Source organism: Schistocerca americana, chromosome 2, assembly GCF_021461395.2.
Source record: "Schistocerca americana isolate TAMUIC-IGC-003095 chromosome 2, iqSchAmer2.1, whole genome shotgun sequence".
NCBI classification, from domain to species: domain Eukaryota; kingdom Metazoa; phylum Arthropoda; class Insecta; order Orthoptera; family Acrididae; genus Schistocerca; species Schistocerca americana.
Window position 1 is genome coordinate 1,001,797,075 of NC_060120.1, and position 21,399 is coordinate 1,001,818,473.

The 21,399-nt window shown below is 48.3% G+C and overlaps 1 protein-coding gene across 6 annotated transcripts in view; it reads right to left on the reverse strand.

Moving 5' to 3' along the window:
• Positions 1-19,108, reverse strand: part of LOC124596298 (protein transport protein Sec31A) — a 162,359-nt gene extending 143,251 nt beyond the window's left edge. For 5 of the 6 annotated variants that reach the window (XM_047135400.1, XM_047135403.1, XM_047135402.1 and 2 more), the window contains exons 1-3: positions 19,014-19,108; positions 18,588-18,804; positions 16,057-16,249 (exon numbers count right to left, since the gene is read on the reverse strand). In XM_047135400.1, the coding sequence (XP_046991356.1) occupies positions 16,057-16,249; positions 18,588-18,790 (396 nt within the window). In that variant the 5' untranslated portion in view covers positions 18,791-18,804; positions 19,014-19,108. Of the gene's footprint in view, positions 1-16,056; positions 16,250-18,587; positions 18,818-19,013 lie in introns of all 6 variants that reach the window. The other variant, XM_047135399.1, reaches the window with a different exon arrangement.
• Positions 19,109-21,399: the final 2,291 nt, after the last annotated feature.

Sequence of the window (21,399 nt, forward strand, 5' to 3'; positions counted from 1 at the left end):
CAAACCTAATAACCACTTCAAAGCAGCATGGTCCATTACTACCTTGAATTATCCACCACACAGGTAACATTGAAAATATGTTATTCCATACACCAAGCTAAGCATCTCTCTCTCCATTGTGGGATAATGCCTCTCCACTCTGCTCAGCTGCCTCGATGCAAAAGCAACAGAATGTTCCTGATACCCACTTCTTGACTTAAAACACACCGAGGAGCAGGATTCGACATACTGTATGACAATATGAACTCCTTTTGAAAATCTGGAAACATCAATAGTAGACTAAGTCAATACCTTCTTCAATTTGACAAATGCTTCCTGGCATTCTTCTTGTGGTGGTGTACACACAGCACACACCACCAGGCAGCACCACAGACTCCGACAGGTTGGCAACCCACTCCAGAGACAGTGTATAGGCCAGTGATTGCTACACCAAGAACTCAAAGCAGTGCTGATATGCGACAGCATCACAGTAGAGCGGGCAGTTCCAAGTCAGCTCCACTACTGAGAAGACCACCTTCTACTTGTGTACTTTGTACCGCATTGTCTGCTTCTAGTGAGTCCACACCAGCTCATCTTCAGTGAACATTGTAGTTTACTATCCAGCCTTAGCTTCTGGAATAGCAGTTGAATTTCAGGATCTGCTGCCTGAGCTGATAAGTACAAAGTTGAGTATTCATCAATAAATGTGTATGTTCTTGTCACTAATCATTATCTGTGTTTCAGGGTTCTCCTGTCATAATGTTTCCCTCAGCATGCTATATCTAGTCAAGGGAGGCAATGAGTAACATCTCCTCCTGTGGTTGTATCAAAAATACAACACAACACTTCTGACCATACAAAACTAACACTTTTGTTTAACCAATGTGGAATATCTGCAAATCCACTCAAAAAAATTCCTATAACAATTTGTAAGATCAAGAAAAGATTGAATTCCTTGGTTGACTGTGGCAGCAGAAAATCTTGCACTGTTGCACTAACCTAAGATCCATCCTCACACCATTCTTACTAATGACATGGCCCAGTGCAAAGTGATATTTTTCTATGCTGAGTGACAAAAGGTCTGCTCTTAGCCTACTGAATACTTCCCTCAGACACTCTCTATAAGCTTGCATATCCCTTGGAAAGCCTAGTCGTCAAGACACACTAGACACTGCTGTGGTTTCAAACCTCTCAGCACCCCATAAAATAACCGTTGGAATGTTGCCAGTGCACTCTGCAACCCAAAATGCATCCTTCTGTATTGGTGATGAACCTAAGGTGCAGAAAACGCTGTTTTCGGCCTACCCTCTTGAACAATTTCTAATTGATGGTGTCCACTCTTCAAGTTGAGAAGTATCAACATTGCCCTATGTTATCTATCATCTCCATGATGTCTGGAATCGGGCAAGCATCTGTCACAGTCTTACTAATTAAGACATGGTAATCACAACAAAAGCAATACTTCCTAGTGTCATACACAGGCCTTTTGGGCATGACAGCATTTTCTACCCTCCACTGTCTTTTATTTTCCTCTATTACCCCACTGGCCAATTTTCGATTTATAAATTCCTCCAATGCAAACTACAGGGACCATGGCACTCCATATAGTCTTGGTGAAGCAGGCAGTGGTCCTTGCAGAAATAATACGATCTCTAAACTCCAGCAACATGTCTTCCATCCTACAAATGCTTCAAGTTTTCTCAAAATGCAGTTCTAGTAGCATCCTGTGCCCTCCCATGGCCTATACTCTCTGTGTGGCAATCTTCCTCATCTGGAATCTTCAACATGACCAACAATGTTCGTTTTCAATAGCTTCACTTTCTCAGCACCAAAATTGTCTATATTGAAAGGTACTACATTGCCTCTGTCCCTGTCCCGTATGCATACAATACTTTGCTTTATTAAACAACATGCTTTATCCAATACCTCATTATCCTTCTTGGGTACCAATATGCATAATGCATAAACTGGTAAGTTAGGTTCCACATTCACCCACAGCGACTTTCCAGTGCCTCCTGACGCACAATAATGTGAATTGACCTTAATTTCATTATTCCTGGTTTAACTGGATTGCCTCGTATACTAGAAGCTCCCTGCAGCAGATCAACATTGACGGCAGCTTCCCCTGACAGAATGTCCTCCATTATACGTCGTCGAAGGTCAAGTGTGGCACGATGTTGATGCAGAAAGTCTAACCCATGGATCACCCTATAGCCCTCATTTACTTTCACTGGGAACTCCTGTCAGCAGCCCTGAGATTATCTCTTAAGTTTAACGGACACTTCCTACTCCCTGGACTATCTCTACTACTACCATCTCTTTTCTCTGTCAACGGCCTAAACCACTTCTGCTACCGTTCCCATTAAATTTCTGGTAACCTCCATCACTTCTTTGTGGCTGTTACCACTGCCTCTGCACATGCACCTTTTAGCCACAACACTTTACATTTTAAACAAACACACCTTCAATCCCTCACCTCCCACTAACTTATCAATTTCCACCTACTCCATCCTCGATTTAACCTCTGCACGGAAATATTTAGGTGACCCTGTGCACCCCTCCTCAACATTTCTTGTGCTAAGCCCCTTAGAAGTGCATCAAGTGCCCATTGCTTGGCTTCTTGCAGTACCACTTTGTTCACGTCCTCATTCTGTGACAATTCATAAATGTGCACATTCATTTTCCTAATTCTACGGACAAAGTATTCCACTGCCTCATTAGGCCTTCTCGACACCATATCCACCTACCCCACAGAAAAGCTGTGCACTGTTTTGCTTCCTATACTGTTGTTCCAACTCCTACCACAGCTGATCAAAAATTTCCACTTTGCGTAATGCTTCTGTGCGTCTCAGCTAATAATTTCATCTCCCTCATTAAACATAAATTTGCAACTTGCAATAATTGTTTATCTGACCAATCACCTCTTTCAGCCGATGAGTGGAGATCCTCAACAAATGCTAATACATCCTTTGATGTCCTGCCAGAGAAGGGGATCTGGTCCTAAGTTTTGCAATTTCAAAATGCCCGCATCACCACATTTTTCTGCCAAATCACTACATAAAGTTACCCCATCTGCCCTCATTTGAGCTAGCTGATTCATTATGATTCTACGGTCTCATCCCTGGTGACATCTTGTGTGTCTGATTTTGCCATTGCCTCAAATCTACTCATTTTTATGATCCAGAAAAACATGGGAAAATAACTACAATAATATAGATAGAGCACGTAATCACAGAGTAATCTATTAATCCACTTTTTCTGTCTAATCATGAGCCACCTTGACTCTCAACCTTGCCTAGCTGTGTGCCCAAAACGATTACAAGTAAAACAATTCACTACAAGGGACAGAATGCCCAAATAAATTACACTGAATACAACTCTCAGACACCAGCCATTCATCCCTAACATTACCCCTAAACTGCAACAAATCCATTGGTTCATCCAGTTTAACAAAGGCAGCTCTCGTATAATCACACCCCCTCAACTGTAACCCAATGACAGTCTCTACACAAGGACAAAGTGGTCTCGCTGACCCAAGATGATGATACTGCAGAGTCAGGCTTGAAAGTCACACCGTGTGGGCAGCATCCCCTCTGCTGCTGATTGTGGCAATGTCAGCACCCGACACCATCCCAAAGAGTGCTGTGTCGACTACGGGATGAGTCAGTGGTGGCAACAAGCCATGGAGCACAGGGCAAACACTGCTACCAGCCACAAATGACTTAATTACTTCAGTACATGATGTAGTGAGGCAGCCACATTTCTCCTCCTTGTCCCTGGCTGTGGCTGATGAGTGAGCGGCAGTTTCTGCACAGAGAAGCTGAGCCAGCAGCCTTTGGAGACCACTGCTGTTGATGCCAGTGGTGCTACTTGTTATGCTGTAGTGGCGTTCACTCTGGAAACAGCTCCTTGGCTCCATATGTGGCCATGATGACACATGTGGAGTGTGCAAGCTGCTCAACCTGTGGCCTTTGGAGAGGAGTCAGATGGCAGCTCGCACTGTGGTGCCAAGTCCCACTAGGAAATCTGCGTCAGAGGTGGCAGGCACAGACAGCAGATCAGTGGGGGTGTGGAACCAAGTCCCATGAAGGACTCAGCATAGACAGCAGGTCCAGCTTGGTCTCAAGCCCATGGCTGCTACTGTTGGATCCTAGAAGACACACTGTCTGGTGTCCGATGTGATGGTGGTGCTGTTGGTTTCTGGCGACAAGAAGTGCACTTTGCCTTAATGTTCAGGTTCATTTATTTACATCTGGACACCACTTGTTTCACTAAAACGTAACACACAGCCATGTTGCCATAACAAGATACTTTCCCTGGTGTGGAGACACCGCCCCACTTGCCACACAGTTATCACTATGTCGCGCTAACAACCACTGAGGGCTGCTGTTCTTGTTTCACGATCCACTGGTACGTCTGTTACTGTGATCCACAAGTCACCACACTGGTGGCTATCAACCAATGGCTGTTAATGCAACACTCTGCAGTGACTCCCATACTGGACTCCCATACTACTTCTCCTTACTTTTGCTAAAGATTAGTAATTTTCTGTGCAAAGACTGGGTCACGGCACTATACTATTGAACAGCCTAGGGGCCTCCCCTGCTTGGAACCATCAGTTTACACAGTCGTCAAACTGTGATGCCTATCTAAAATTATTAAAAAAAGAAAAAAACAAGAGATTGAAACATAACATCTGGAGTCCAATACCCCTCATAATTTGTCAAGTGTAAAATAATTCTGGGCATCTGTAAAATTCGAGGTGGCGATCTGCTACAGCCTTGGCATAAAACTTTGAAACCAATCACATGCATCACTAAATGGCAATCCTTCCCCAAATCCCACAGAGCCTAATAGCTCGTTGCCGCTTATGGAAAAGTCTTTGCGTTGGTGGCTGGGCAACAGTATGATGTGCAAGTGCGTATCGCGTGAACAATATTTTATATGATTGTCATGCAATAAGGAGTTGTCACCTGATGTGAAGCTGCAGCTCACTAGCCTCAGCGCAAAGGTCCAGTAAAGGACCTGTTTGAAAAGCCCCAATGGTTAACTAAATTTGCGTCATTGTGTACAACGTCCAAAATTTTTAAATAAGAGTGTTGTGCAGTCCCATACACCAATAATCAAGGCAAGATTGCATGAAGGCCCTGTAAAACAGGACAGACATGTTCAGTTATCTCCCAAAATTTGTGGCTAAGACATTATAATGTACTGAGTACTTTAGGGAACTTTCCAGGTTCTTAAGATGTGGCAACCATGTAATTTGTGAGTCAAATGTGAGGTCAAGAAATCACACTGTTTCTTTAAGAATAAGACAGTTCCCTGGCCCGCAACTGAAGAAAGTTTAAAACGGAACGTGAATGGTTGAAAAGAATGCACACAGGTTTTTTGGTTGAAAAATTAAAACCCCTCCTCTGCCCATTCCTCTAACCATATAACAGTCAAGTTGCAACTGACAAGCTCTTGCAAGGTTCAAGGAGGAACAAAAGACAGAGAAGTTGTCAATAAAAAAAGAAAACTGTGGATCGTGAAACAAGAACAGCAGCCCTCAGTGGTTGTTAGCGCGACATAGTGATAACTGTGTGGCAACTAATGTGACGCCATTAACAGTGATGGCAAAGACAGTCACACTTAAAGCACTACCGTGAGACACACCACTCCTGCTCAAAGCGATCAAAGGACGGTATTGACATGGTATCAAAAATAGCATGATGAGAGAAAGAACCATATAAAGATTGGAAGACATCAAAAACCCGATTCATGGAGCTGCCCGAGGATAATACGATCCCATGTAGTGTCATATGCCTTCTTGATGTTAAAAAATTTACACATTAGCCAATGCTGGCACAGGAAAACTTGTATAGCTGCTTCCAGGATGATCAGTTTATCAAAGGTGGAGCAATATCTCCTGAACCCATACTGAAAGTGATTAAGGAGCTACCTGGATTCTAGGATCCAGATATGGCAGCAGTTGACTTTCCACCCCAAGTTCTTTCTGAAGCAGCTGGTGAGGGCAATAGTACAGTATCTACTCAGGTGGTGGTGGTGGTTGTTGGGATGTGTAAGGGGGACTAAACAGCGAAGGTCATCAGTCCCCCATTCCAAAATCAGGCGAGCCGAAAATCTATGGAGCAGATAAAAACCAAAGGGGGAGGAGACGTCCCCCCAGGCGCTAAAAGAACACAAATGCAGCAACAAACACTACAGACAAGAACAGGACAGAGGAACACCAGACAGAAAGAAACAGACGAAAGGAGGATGGCCGGAGACTGGTTGACTGACCATGAGAAAAAAAAAGGGAAAGAGTCAACCATCTGACGGCACACCAGAACAGCAACAGACACAAGGACGAAAGACACAGAAAGGGAAAGGCGCAGGACCTCCCTAAATCGAACCATAAAAACGACTACTACGGATAAAATGTAAAACAGTGTCAGCCATGGAGGCATCGTCGGATAAAACCAAAGCCAAAGTGCCCGGGAGATTAAAAGATTGCCGGAGTGTGCGCAGTCGAGGACACTCCAGCAAAATGTGGCCGACCGTCAGCCGGGACCCACACCGACACAAGGGGGGATCCTCCTGATGCAACAGATGGCCGTGCGTCAGGTATGTATGGCCGATGCGCAGCCGACACAGGACTACCGTGTCCCTGCGAGAAGCCCGCAGGGAGGAACGCCACACATCGGTCGTCCCCTTGACAGCCCGCAGTTTATTCGGGGCTGTCATCCCACGCCACTCAGCAGCCCACATCCCAATCAGCTTACGGCGCAACACCATCTGCTGGTCGCGAGCCGTAAGGCCGACCTCCAAAGCCGGGGCGTCGATCGCCCCTTTGGCCAGCCTGTCTACACGTTCGTTCCCTGGGATGCCAACATGACCGGGCGTCCAAACCAAGACCACCGAACGACCAGAACGGGCAATGGCGGAAACAATCTCCTGAATGGAGGACACCAGAGGAGAGGAGGGATAGCAGCGGTCGATGGCCTGAAGGCTGCTCAGGGAGTCACTGCAGACGACGATGGACCGACCTGAGCAGAAACGCATATGCTCAAGAGCGCGCAAGATGGCCACCAGCTCTGCAGTAAAAATACTGCAGCCAGCCGGCAAGGAGCGTTGCTCAACATGGGCAGAGTGAGCAAAGGCGTAGGCAGTGCGACCATCAACCAGGGAACCATCAGTGTAGACAGGCTCACAGCCCGGAAATGATTCGAGGAGCGCAAGAAAACGGCGACGGAGGGCCACAGGCGGAACCGAGTCCTTAGGTCCCTGTGCCAAATCCAGACGGACGGACGGCCGGGACAAACACCAGGGAGGCGTAGGTGTACAGACCCGGAAGGGAGGCAGAAGAGGGAATGACCCCAGGTCTGACAGCAGGGACTGGACACGGACAGCTACGGAAAGTCCAGACCTAGGTCGCCGTTCGGGCAGATGGAGGACCAGAGCAGGGAAAAGCAGGCGACGATTGGGATGATCTGGCGAGCAATGAACGTGGACAGCATAGTCGGCGAGCAGACGATGGCGGCGAATCCGCAGTGGGGGAACCCCGGCCTCCACCAGTAGACTATCCACGGGGCTGGTCCGAAAAGCGCCAGTGGCAAGCCTAACTCCACAGTGGTGTATGGGGTCTAACAACTTCAACACTGAGGGGGACGCAGACCCATAGGCCAGGCTCCCATAATCAAGCCGGGACTGCACAAGGGCTCTGTACAACCGCAGCAGCGTGCAGCGATCTGCACCCCAAGACGTGTGGCTACGGCAGCGGAGGGCGTTGAGGTGCCGCCAGCATTTTTGCTTCAGCTGAGTAACATGAGGAACCCATGTGAGCCGGGCATCAAACACGAGTCCCAAGAAGCGGCAAGTGTCCACCACTTCAAGCAGGTGGCCATCGAGGTAAAGTGCAGGATGAGGGTGGACCGTCCGACGCCTGCAGAAGTGCATAACCCGAGTCTTGGCAGCAGAGAACTGAAAACCATGAGCCAGAGCCCATGATGCTGCCTTGCGAACGGCGACTTGCAGCCTGCGTTCGGCGACTCCCGTAGTCGTGGAGCTAAATGAGATGCAGAAGTCGTCGGCATACAAAGAAGGAGACACCGACGACCCCACTGCTGCAGCCAGACCATTAATGGCCACTAAAAATAAGGAGACGCTCAACACAGAGCCCTGGTTGTGGTTGTTGGTATGATTAAGGGGGACTAAACAGCGACGGTCATCAGTCCCCCATTCCAAAATCAGGCGAGCCGAAAATCTACGGAGCAGGTAAAAACCAAAGGGGGAGGAGACGTCCCCCCAGGCGCTAAAAGAACACAAATGCAGCAACAAACACTACAGACAAGAACAGGACAGAGGAACACCAGACAGAAAGAAACAGACGAAAGGAGGATGGCCGGAGACTGGTTGACTGACCACGAGAACAAAAAAGGGAAAGAGTCAACCATCTGACGGCACACCAGAACAGCAACAGACACAAGGACAAAAGACACAGAAAGGGAAAGGCGCAGGACTTCCCTAAATCGAACCATAAAAACGACTACTACGGATAAAATGTAAAACAGTGTCAGCCATGGAGGCATCGTCGGATAAAACCAAAGCCAAAGTGCCCGGGAGATTAAAAGATTGCCGGAGTGTGCGCAGTCGAGGACACTCCAGCAAAATGTGGCCGACCGTCAGCCGGGACCCACACCGACACAAGGGGGGATCCTCCTGATGCAACAGATGGCCGTGCGTCAGGTATGTATGGCCGATGCGCAGCCGACACAGGACTACCGTGTCCCTGCGAGAAGCCCGCAGGGAGGAACGCCACACATCGGTCGTCCCCTTGACAGCCCGCAGTTTATTCGGGGCTGTCATCCCACGCCACTCAGCAGCCCACATCCCAATCAGCTTACGGCGCAACACCAGCTGCTGGTCGCGAGCCGTAAGACCGATCTCCAAAGCCGGGGCGTCGATTGCCCCTTTGGCCAGCCTGTCTACACGTTCGTTCCCTGGGATGCCAACATGACCGGGCGTCCAAACCAGGACCACCGAACGACCAGAACGGGCAATGGTGGAAACAGACTCCTGAATGGAGGACACCAGAGGAGAGGAGGGATAGCAGCGGTCGATGGCCTGAAGGCTGCTCAGGGAGTCACTGCAGATCACGACGGACCTACCTGAGCAGAAACGCATATGCTCAAGAGCGCGCAATATGGCCACCAGCTCTGCAGTAAAAATACTGCAGCCAGCCGGCAAGGAGCGCTGCTCAACATGGGCAGCATGAGCAAAAGAGTAGGCAGTGCGACCATCAACCAGGGAACCATCAGTGTAGACAGTCTCACAGTCCGAAAATGAGGCGAGGAGAGCAAGAAAACGGCGACGGAGGGCCACAGGCGGAACCGAGTCCTTGGGTCCCTGTGCCAAGTCCAGACGGACGGACGGCCGGGACAAACACCAGGGAGCCGTAGGTGCACGGACCCGGAAGGGAGGCGGAAGAGGGAATGAACCCAATTCCGACAGCAGGGACTGAACGCGGACAGCGACGGAAAGCCCAGACCTAGGTCGCCGTTCGGGCAGATGGAGGACCATGGCAGGGAAAAGCAGGCGACGATTGGGATGGCCTGGCGAGCAATGCACGTGGACAGCACAGTCGGCGAGCAGTCGATGTCGGCGAATCCGCAGCGGGGGAACCCCGGCCTCCACCAGTAGACTATCCACGGGGCTCGTACGAAAAGCGCCAGTTGCAAGCCGGACCCCACAGTGGTGTATGGGGTCTAACAACTTCAACACTGAGGGTGATGCAGACCCATAGGCCAGGCTCCCATAATCAAGCCGAGACTGCACAAGGGCTCTGTACAATCGCAGCAGCGCGCAGCGATCCGCACCCCAAGACGTGTGGCTAAGGCAGCGGAGGGCGTTGAGGTGCCGCCAGCATTTTTGCTTCAGCTGAGTAATATGAGGAACCCATGTGAGCTGGGCATCAAACACGAGTCCCAAGAAGCGGCAAGTGTCCACCACTTCAAGCAGGAGGCCGTCGAGGTAAAGTTCAGGATGAGGGTGGACCGTCCGACGCCTGCAGAAGTGCATAACCCGAGTCTTGGCAGCAGAGAACTGAAAACCATGAGTCAGAGCCCATGATGCTGCCTTGTGAACGGCGACTTGCAGCCTGCGTTCGGCGACTCCCGTAGTCGTGGAGCTAAATGTGATGCAGAAGTCGTCGGCATACAAAGAAGGAGACACCGACGACCCCACTGCTGCAGCCAAACCATTAATGGCCACTAAAAATAAGGAGACGCTCAACACCGAGCCCTGCGGGACCCCTTTTTCCTGTATATAAGAGGAACTAGAGGTGGCACCGACTTGCACCCGGAAAGAGCGGTGCAATAGAAAGGTTTGAAGAAAAGCCGGGAGCCGACCATGAAGACCCCACCCATACAACGTGGCGAGGATGTGATGCCTCCATGTGGTGTCATACGCCTTCCACAGATCGAAAAATACAGCAACGAGATGCTGACGTCGGGCAAAAGCCGTACGGACAGCAGATTCCAGCCGCACCAAATTGTCCACTGCAGACCGGCCCCGACGGAAGCCACCCTGGGATGGAGCGAGGAGACCGCGCGACTCAAGGACCCAACACAAACGCCGCCCCACCATACGTTCGAGCAATTTGCACAAAACGTTGGTGAGGGTAATGGGACGATAGCTGTCCACCGCCAGTGGGTCCGCACCGGGCTTCACGATGGGGACAATAAGACCCTCTCGCCATTGCGACGGGAACACGCCTTCGCTCCAAATGCGATTAAATATCGTGAGAATGTGTCTCTGGCAGTCCCTGGAGAGATGCTTCAGCATCTGCGCGTGGATGCAGTCTGGGCCTGGTGCTGTATCAGGGCAATCGGTGAGGGCAGCGAGGAATTCCCTCTCGCTGAAAGGAGCATTGTATGTTTCAGAGCGACGCGTGTGGAATGAGAACGGCGTCCGCTCGGCTCGCTCCTTTAGAGAGCGAAAGGCGGGGGGATAGGATGCAGTCGCAGAGCTCTGAGCAAAGTGCGCGGCTAGCCGTTCAGCAATGGCGGCAGCGTCCGTGCAGACAGCGCCGTCCAAGGAGAGCCCAGGGACACCCATAGGGGTCTGGGAGCCATAAATCCGCCGGATCCGGGACCACACGTGCGAGGACGAGACACGGGAGCCCAGGGAGGAGACATACCTCTCCCAGCACTCCTGCTTATGCCGTGCAATAAGACGACGGGCGAAGGCACGGAGCCTCTTAAAGGCGATAAGGGTCTCCAGAGACGGGTGCCGCCTATGACGCTGGAGAGCCCGCCTACGCTCGCGAATAGCCTCAGCAATCTCCGGCGACCACCAGGGGACAGCCTTCCGCCGAGGGAGGCCAGAGGAACGGGGGACGGTAGCCTCGGCCGCTGAAATGATGGACGTGGTGAAACCACGGACCACCTCGTCAATGTCACCCCGTGGGGGAGATGCAATGGTTACAGCGGAAGTAAAAGCTGGCCAGTCAGCCCTGTGGAGAGCCCAGCGGGGCAAGCGCCCAGAAGAATGACACTGTGGCAGTGACAAATAGATAGGAAAATGGTCACTACCACACAGGTCAGGATGCACCCTCCAGTGGAGGGATGGGACAAGTCCAGGGCTGCAAATAGAGAGATCGATGGCCGAGAACGAGCCATGGGCCACACTGAAATGCGTGGGAGCACCGGTGTTCAAGAGGCTAAGGTCGAGCTGAGCCAACACATGCTCCACGGCCCGACCACGATCGTCGGAGACAGTCCCACCCCATAGAGGGTTGTGGGCATTGAAATCGCCCAGCAGCAAAAAAGGTGGCGGCAGTTGTGCTATCAGAGCAGCCAGGACATGCTGCGCGACAGCACCATCAGGTGGAAGGTAAATACTGCAGACGGTGATAGCCTGTGGCGTCCACACCCGAACAGCGACAGCCTCTAAAGCTGTTTGTAGAGGTACAAACTCGCTGTGAAGAGAGTTAAGGACATATGTGCAGACGCCACCAGACACCCTTTCATAAGTTGCCCGGTTCTTAAAATAACCCCGATAGCCACGGAGGGCGGGGGTTCGCATTGCTGGAAACCAAGTTTCCTGCAGAGCAATGCAAAGGAAAGGATGACAGCTGATAAGTTGGCGGAACTCAGCTAGATGGTGGAAAAAACCGCTGCAGTTCCACTGGAGGATGGTATTAGCCATGGATGGGAAAGGCGTGAAGGGATTGGGGAGGCAGATTACGCCTCCGGGGCCCCTGCTGCTACGGAGTCACCACCTGGACAACAGCCATCTACTGCATCCGAGGGACCGGCGAGATCCATGTCCTCAGCGGACGCCAGAATCTCCACCTCATCCTCAGACGCAGAGGTTGTAGGAAGCGGTGGAATGGGTGCCACCGCAATGTCGGTAGCCTTGGGGAGTTTCTTCTTCTTCTGCTTCTCGCCCTGCGCCTTGGGTGGTTCAGGCTGGGAGGGCGTCACCGGGTCAGTCTCAGGGACAGACGATGACCGCGTGTCCCGACGACCAGGGACTTGCGGTTGTTTGAGCCACTTGCGGCCGTCGGCTTTGGAACCGGTCGGAGCGTGCGAAGGAAGGTCCCCAAGGGACCCCTTCCGTACGAGAGTAGCCGAAGAAGTCTTACGCTTCTCCGGCTGGGAAGGGGGGACTGATGTCCCCGATGGTTGGGGGGGTGTTGCTCCTGAAGTAGATGGAGCAGGAGCAACAGGAGGCTTAGTGCCCCCCACCATCAAGGGGGCAGGTGTGGGACTTCGACTCTGAGAGCTGACTGGAGCGGATGGAATTGTAGAAGGAGTGACAGTTGCGGCATAGGAAGCTGTCATGCGCACCGGATGAAGCCGATCATATTTCCGCTTCGCCTCAGTGTACGTCAGGCGGTCGAGAGTCTTTATTTCCATGATCTTCCGCTCCTTCTGCAGAATCGGACAGTCTGGCGAGCAAGGCGGATGGTGCGCACCACAGTTCACACAGATTGGAGGCGGCGCACAGGGATGATCAGGGTGGGAAGGTCGACCGCAATCGCGACAGACGAGGTCGGACGCACAGCGTGAAGACATGTGGCCGAACTTCCAACACTTGAAGCACCGCATCGGGGGAGGGATATACGGCTTGACATCACAACGGTACACCATCACCTTGACCTTCTCAGGTAACGTGTCACCCTCGAAGGCCAAGATGAAGGCACCAGTGGCAACTTGACGATCCCTCGGACCCCGGTGGACGCGCCGGACGAAATGGACACCTCGGCGCTCCAAGTTGGCGCCCAGCTCGTCGTCGGACTGTAAAAGGAGATCCCTGTGAAAGATAATGCCCTGGACCATGTTCAGACTCTTATGGGGCGTGATAGTGACAGAGACATCCCCCAGCTTAGTACAAGCGAGCAAGGCCCGCGACTGGGCGGAGGATGCCGTTTTGATCAATACCGATCCGGACCGCATCTTGGACAAGCCCTCCACCTCCCCAAACTTGTCCTCTAAATGCTCTACAAAGAACTGAGGCTTCACGGACATAAAAGATTCCCCGTCAGCTCTGGTACAGACGAGATACCGGGGCGAGTATCTTTCGCTCTCAGTCATAGCCCTTCGTTCCTCCCATGGTGTGGCGAGGGAGGGGAACGATTTGGGGTCATAAACGTTACCTTTAAAATGGGCTCTCGAACGCTTAGAGACTGCTGACGGTTGGCCGCCAGCGAGAGATGATGTACCACGCTTCATTGCGGGTCATCCGCCCTGATGCCACCTACTCCGACCAAGGGCCCTCCCCACGGGCGCCACCCAGCCACAGCAAAGGCCACCTGGCAGGATGGCCATTGCCGGGAGTCCCGATGCCCCAGGGCGATGGGCATCTACTCCTTGGCATACGTGGGGAGTTAACGGCACAGGCATCAGTAGAGCGATCCCTGTGTTGTCAGGGGGCTACAACCAAGAGGGTACATGGCGGCCCACCACAACGGACTGGCTACCGTGCTGGATCTTAGGTGCAAAAATGGCCAAGGTCGTCGTCGCAGTTAAAAGAAACACTGCAGAGTGCAGCGTAATCGCCCAAGAGATCGAAAACGAGCAGGACACCATTGCAACGACGAGAAAGACGGCTAAAGGTCTAAATGCACGACGGATACAGTGCACCATGTAAGGCGCCCTTCCCCAATTGGCTCGCTCTTCGGAATAATTTAGAAAGATGGAGGTCAAACCCGAGAGGGGACCATCACATAAGGCCGAAACAGTTGAGACTCCTTTTAGTCGCCTCTTACGACAGGCAGGAATACCGCGGGCCTATTCTTACCCCCGAACCCGCAGGGGGTTATCTACTCAGGTGTCTACAGTAAATTCCACGTTTGAAAAATGGAAGTAAAACTGCCTCTCACAATGAGTCAGTAAAGTGGTTCTATTGCCCAAACAAGGTAAAAAGAGGGCTAGGACGGTGTCTATTCTGCCCTATGAGGTTCCGTAGCACACCATAATGGACCCCTTCATGACCAGGTGACAAGTCACAAGCTGCAGATAACGCAGAATCCAGCTCCCACAGGGAGAAGAGACAGTTGTATTCTTAATCAGTGGTGAAACTAAAATTCCAGCTTCTCCTTCCAGCAACCACTCTGCAGCATCAGAAAGCTGCATCCTGACTGGTGAAGGAAAAACTGGCAGAATAGGTTGCCATTTCTAAGCAATGTCTCGCGGACTGGTCTGAAGACTGTCATTCCCCATTTCAGCAGCCACTAGGCACCTTCCTCCTCTCCCAGAAATCCTCCTGATGGTCTCCCTTATTGCTGTACTTTCCGTGGAATGGTTTATGGTGGTTGGTAACTGTCGCTACAATCTCTTTTTGCTGCCCCTAATGATTCAGTGACAATTCATTTTCATTACCCAAGGCTGTGAGGTCTCTACAGTTGACTAGCACCCGAGACACACTGCCTGGCAGGTGAATCAAGACGAAGAAGTCATCATTTGGTGGAGTAATCTACCACTTCCCACTGAATGGTGTGTGTGTGTGAATGCCAGAGAACATGCAGAGAGACTGATAGCAGTGAATGATCCTGCTGCAGTGCCACAATCAATGGCACAGTAGCTCTCAAGTCCTGCTATTTCTGTGGTAAGAAATTCCTTGTATACCTGATTGGTGTTTCCCCAAATAGTACGTAAATATTAATAATTTGGATGTCTAAAAGGCCTGTTGCTAAGCTACGACATAACTCAATAATAGTCACTCTTGTGTATGGCAGTCTGTCTCAAAACAATATTGCTCAGGCGACTTCTCTGCCCACGTTCAGTATTGGTCATCTCCTGACATAGTCATTAGTTTATATGTAGTAATTTCTTGTATTATGTCTGTTTCCACGTCAAGAAATGTTGTTGGAAACTTGATCTTGGTCATTAATTTGATTCCATTTACATTAATCATCACAAGGATGTAGCTTCATTGCATGCTTCTCACTTAATATCAAACAATGGAAAACCCAGGATGGAATGTAACAATATTATGGACAGGGTGGTTGTTACTCACCATATAGTGAAGACGTTTCATCGCAGACAGGCAGAAAAAAAAAAAAGGATTGTCAAAAAATGAGCTTCCGACCAACAAGATCTTTGTTAAAAAACCACCTGTAACCACTGAAGCCAGACAGTCAAACAATCTGGCTTCAAAAAGCAGAGACTGTGATTATGTGTGTACAAGTCGGATCTGCGTGAGTGTGTATGTTGTCTATTTTCGACTAGGGCCTTGTCAGCCGAAAGCTCATTTTCTGACAGTCTTTTTGTTGTGCCGATCTGCGACTCAGCAACTCCATTATATTGTGAGTAGCAACGATCCTTTTCAAAATATTGCTTCATTTAACATTGGTTCTCGAAACTTTGCAAGAATGCGCAAATAACATTCCAATTTGAAAAATACTTTGGTTGTAATGAGAAATAAATAAATATTTTCTGCTGAATTCGGCCTGACATTAACAACATAAAAGGCATAAATAAAGTATCAAATATGCACCAAACCATTATCCCTGTGTGTGTGTGTGTGTGTGTGTGTGTGTGTGTGTGTGTGTGTGTGTGCGCGCGCGCACTTTCTGTATATATTTCATACCTGGTACGGGTTGAAATCTAATGCCCTCACAGGTCCAGTATGCTTTTCCTGAGAAACAATGAGTCCATCTTCTCCAGATAATAATTTGGAAGCACTATAGAGTTGTAGACGCCCTCCATCACAACCACCAACAATGACACCAGTTTCTCTGTCTGGTCCCACACCGCATGAGCTCCAGGTAATTTTGTGAAATCTGAAAATAACAAATTATAAAAGAACAATATACAGAGAAGGAGTTCCAATCTGAGACTACATAACATCAAGAGAAAAAATGATGTTTTAATTCTCAAGTAGCAGCAGACATTCACCAACAACAGCTAACAAAGGTACTATTTTTTTTAAACCCAAACACATCTAAATGAAATGGAAATTTTTCAGGCATCATTAAGTAAAGCAGTCAAATAGATCCTGAGTCAAGGTAGACAGGATAAACTAGAAATTTAAATAACTAATATAAAAAACCTACAATGTATGGATTTTTGAAAATCACACAAATTATAAGTGTAAGAACAGTCAGTAAGTCGAAATGAATGTCAAAAGTTACCAGAACAGATGTAAAGCTGAATGATCCATAAAAAGCAAAATAATCTCAAAAACAAGAATCACAGGCTCTAAGAAACAAATAGCAGGGTTTGAGGAAGCTATGTAGCTTGAACTTAGCTTAAAGCAAATGGGAGCAGCAAGATGAGGCAAATGAGGAAGACTTGAAGGTAGCTACGAAAAAGGAATTAATTTGATACAACGTGGGCTGCATTCACTTGCGAAGCTGTTTTTGGGTTTCATGACATGTGCCTTGTCAAGATATATACATTTGCCAGTACACACACTGTGTCCACTCATCCTAAGCTACGTGGGTGTTATGACGCTAGAAACCTTGACAGCAATTACATGTTGGGTGATACATTACATAGACAGTCTTATAGGTATTTCTCAGTTTGATGAACATCTCACTAGTGACTGAGCTATACTAGATAATGGGAAAAAGTGTTTGTTGGCACAGTTTTACAGCTGGTTTTGTCATAAAGATATAAGTCATACAATAAGGAAATATGTCGAGGGGAGGTTGCTAGGGTCCAACCAGAATTTGAGAGAACAAAAAAGGTGCTCTTATATGTGTGTGAAGCATAGTAATAAGTAGACACTGATTTTGCAACACGTGAGAAAATCATATCGCCAGTTAAAGACATGGTTAACTGGTATCAGACAAAGTTAATGCTTGTGATGAGAGGTCCACTGTTTTAAATGAATAAGTATCAGTAAACTTCAAACTGCTTGTGAATGAGCAAACTTCCTATGTGACATTAGCCAGTGCTCCTACCAACTCCAAAATACATGCCAGACCATGCAACACAAAATCACTCTTAATACTCCACTGCAGAAATCAGTTACTGTTACTGGGTCGACAGAAGCGTCCGATCCAACGCGTCGGCTTTGACCCGTGACGTAAGGGTGTTGTCGTGTGTGACGTCATGACGGTGCGGAGTTTGGTTTGAGTGTGGCTGTCTCCAGTTCTGTTTTATCTTATTTTATTTACTTTTCTGATCTGTTTGTTCTATCTCGTGAGATTTTTTTAAATTTAAAAACACTTATTACTTATTTTAATTATCTGTTTCCTCGAATTTCTGTTTTAGTTTATATATTTATCTTTCTGATCTGTTCGTTGTATCCCGTGAGATTTTTTTTTTAGAAAAAGACAAAAAACACTACAGCTACTGAAGCATCTTTATCTTCTATGGGTTGCAGGGGTTACGACCCCTGGGGAGGTGGGTGGGTATTCATGCATGGCTGTCTTCACTTACACGTTGTAGCTACGCAAGGCGTCTAAATTTGTTTATATTTAGTTTGCCCCCACCCAAAACACCCCATTTCCCGCGCTTGTCCCGTTAGTGTCATTAGGCTTCTTGTGGAAAGTGTGTGTGTTTGTTTTTGTTTCCGCCATATTTGTGACATCATGGGTCAAAGCAGACGGGTGGGATCGGACGCTTCCGTATTTCCCTGTTACTTGCACTACCAAAAGCCCTTGAGGCAATCACTCCAATAGTTTTTGAGGTTCAAGAATATTTCTTGCTATAATACTACACCAGTGGTTACAACTTCAAAGTTTGAAATTTGATAAGCATTAGAATAAAATCAAATACAAACATGAATTATCTAAACTGACAATTCTCTCCAACAATTTTGACAGCTGCTTAACTACATGCAATAGAGTGAAAAATGAAATATTTTTATTATTTCTCCTACATTACAAGTAAGAAGAAACAGCTGGAATAATATCTGTGTATTACCCTGCACTACAGTGCATTCTGTTTTTATTTTGGAGGCACTAATGTGCAGAGTACTTTCATGTCCTATAAAAAGAGTTTGGTATAACTGTGCGTTTGTTTACTAATTTCATTCATATCTAAGGCATAAGGAAAAACCACACGTCAATAGAACTCCCATCGGATTGACAAGAAAAAGTCATTTTGCTAATTTCGGTACTTGTTTCCAGAGCCTCATTTATGCCGCCGTTTTCGGCATAGTTTACTAACCTGTAATCGCTTGGTGCTGATGCTCTTAACTCCATGTCCAGGCCGGGCTCCCCTAAATTTAGTGAATAAATTTCCATTGCTGCAGACGTACTGAATGATGCATCTAACTGCTGTGCTGCCGTCCCGGCAGCCAACAGTATTGGATGATGCGATGCCGGTGACCATGATATGTTTACTGTGCGGTCTAACTCCTTTATCTTCATTTTCTTTGGGGTTTCTGAAACAATATACTGTTACAGATTTACGTAAATAACGTCATGTTACCACGTTGTGCAAGATATAGCGAATTAGTCCTATTTAATGGGATGTCTGTGACAGTTTAAAGACATGACATAGCAGGTAGGCTGGATGTCTATTTTAATGTATTTTGGTTCTGTGTGGAAAGCACAAATGACCGGTGAGCAGAAACAACAACCACAAACTTACATAAACAATGTTTCACTACTGTCACCACAAAGTTTACAATTCAGTCATCAACCCTTCCAACGTGGCTCTACAGCTTGGCGTATGTGTTATTATCTCTGGACATGAGTTACCTGATCTACATTATCGCTGAGTGAGTCAAAAAGTGCAAAATGCAGACGACATTCAGGTTGTATTCATCAAAAATTAAAATGTCCTGTTCTCATACACTTACATACAGAAGGGAAAACTAATCTCAGCAATTAATTTGTTACTTTATTGTTAATTCTAAATAGAATTCACCAAGATACAGCTTCCAGCTAAAGGTCGATTCACAGTTGGGAGAACAGAATCATACGGAACAAACCGCCAAAACATTCCTCAATGCCTTTCAGATGGCAACATTCAAATAAGAACAGGGTGGTAAGAAAATTTCGACTTTTACGTTGGTTCGGGCGGGACTGTACTGTCGTCTGCTAACATCAGACGTTAACAAATTTTCGCTTCACTCACTCATATTATATTACCGATACTTGAGTTTCTCCCGGAGTATTTGATAATCAAAATATCCACGGGTGTACTGCCGGTTTACAGTGTCTAACGGGCACAATATTTCGGCGATCATACATGTCGCCATGGGTAGCCCATTCTCACCGGTGGTAGCGAATTTGTACATGGAGAACTTCGAGGAGGAAGCCGTGTCGTCATCCGAATGGAAACCTACTTGCTTTTTCCGCTACGTGGACGACACGTTCGTCATCTGGCCACATGGAATGGATAAACTCCTTGACTTCCTTACACATCTAAACTCCATACACCCCAACATCAAATTCACTATGGAGACTGAAACGGAGGGTAAATTACCTTTCCTTGACGTCTTGGTCAAGAGAAGGGCTGACGGCACCCTAGGTCATGGGGTGTATCGGAAGACAACGCACACTGATCTGTATTTGCACGCAGACAGCTGCCACCAGCCTTCACAGAGGAATGAGGTACTTGAAACTCTAGTACATAGGGCGCGCACTATCTCTGACGCAGAGAGTCTACCCCGGGAATTGGAACATCTGAGAATTGTATTTCGAAAAAATGGGTACTCAGAGTGGCAGATTCAACGTGCTCTCCGCCCAACCACTACAGCACAACCTGTGGAGATGGATGAAATCACGAGGGAGGAGGTAGGCCCTGCGTTTATTCCATATACAGGCGCACTCTCGGGGAACATCGCCCGCATTTTGAAGAAACACCGGGTCGGAACTGTGTTTTGTCCTCCGAATAAAACTCGTGCACTGGTGGGGAGCGCCAAAGATGACCTCGGTTTAAGGAAGGCCGGCGTGTACCAGATTCCGTGTCAATGTGGCAAGCCGCATATTGGTCAGATGATGCGTACCGTCGAGGATCGATGCCGTGAACACCAGAGGCATACTCGCCTGATGTATCCGAGCAAGTCGGCGGTCGCTGAACATTGTTTGTCGGAAAATCACGCTACGGAGTATGAATGCACGAGGATTCTGATTCTGGTACAGACGTCGAGATACTGGGACAACGTTGTTAGAGAGGCCATTGAAATTCGCACCGATGACGACCTCATAAACCGTGACTGTGGCTATAATCTTAGCAAGGCTTGGGAACCAGCGACTGGGTTAATCAAGAGTAAATCGAGCAAACGTATAGTTGTGACGACCACGGCGGACAGAGCCATCACACCGACGTCAGCTCAGACGCTGTCGCAATCTGTTCCACCGCGTGACCGTGGCGCGGGGCGCGGACGGCGGAGGGAGTGCGCCGCGGGCGGAGGGTATTTAAATCGGCCGCCGCCGCGACCGAACTCAGTTCCCCCTGAGCAGCCATAGCGTACGGATCTCCGTACCGGCACGTTCACAGGAGCTCAGTACGTCAGTTCACCTGATGATGGTGATATGTATGACCGCCGAAATATTGTGCCCGTTGGACACTGTAGACCGGCAGTACACCCATGGATATTTTGATTATATTACCGATAGTTTACTTTGTGCTTTTGCATCCTCTTTGTCCTTATTTTTATCCTTTTGCTTCGTTTTCATGATACATTGGAAATGTTCCATAACGATTTGGATATGTTTTATGTTGGATGTTCCTCCATAAGAGGCTATCTTAAAGTAATAAATGGCTTAGATTTTGTAGTTACTGAACAGAGCTGACACTGCAGTCCTGAAGTGTGAAATGCAGTTGAATTCACAAAAAAAGCATCAATTCTTGAGAGACAAAATGTGTGCCATTGTCAGTGACAATATATTTCGTCAGTCCTACAATAGAGAAGACACTATGCTAAGCCTGAGTGTTATTGCACATATCAGTGACATTTATACCAAAAATTAAAATTTAGAGCAAGCATCACTTGATTGAGAAGTAGCGGCTTCGGTCTAGCAAACTG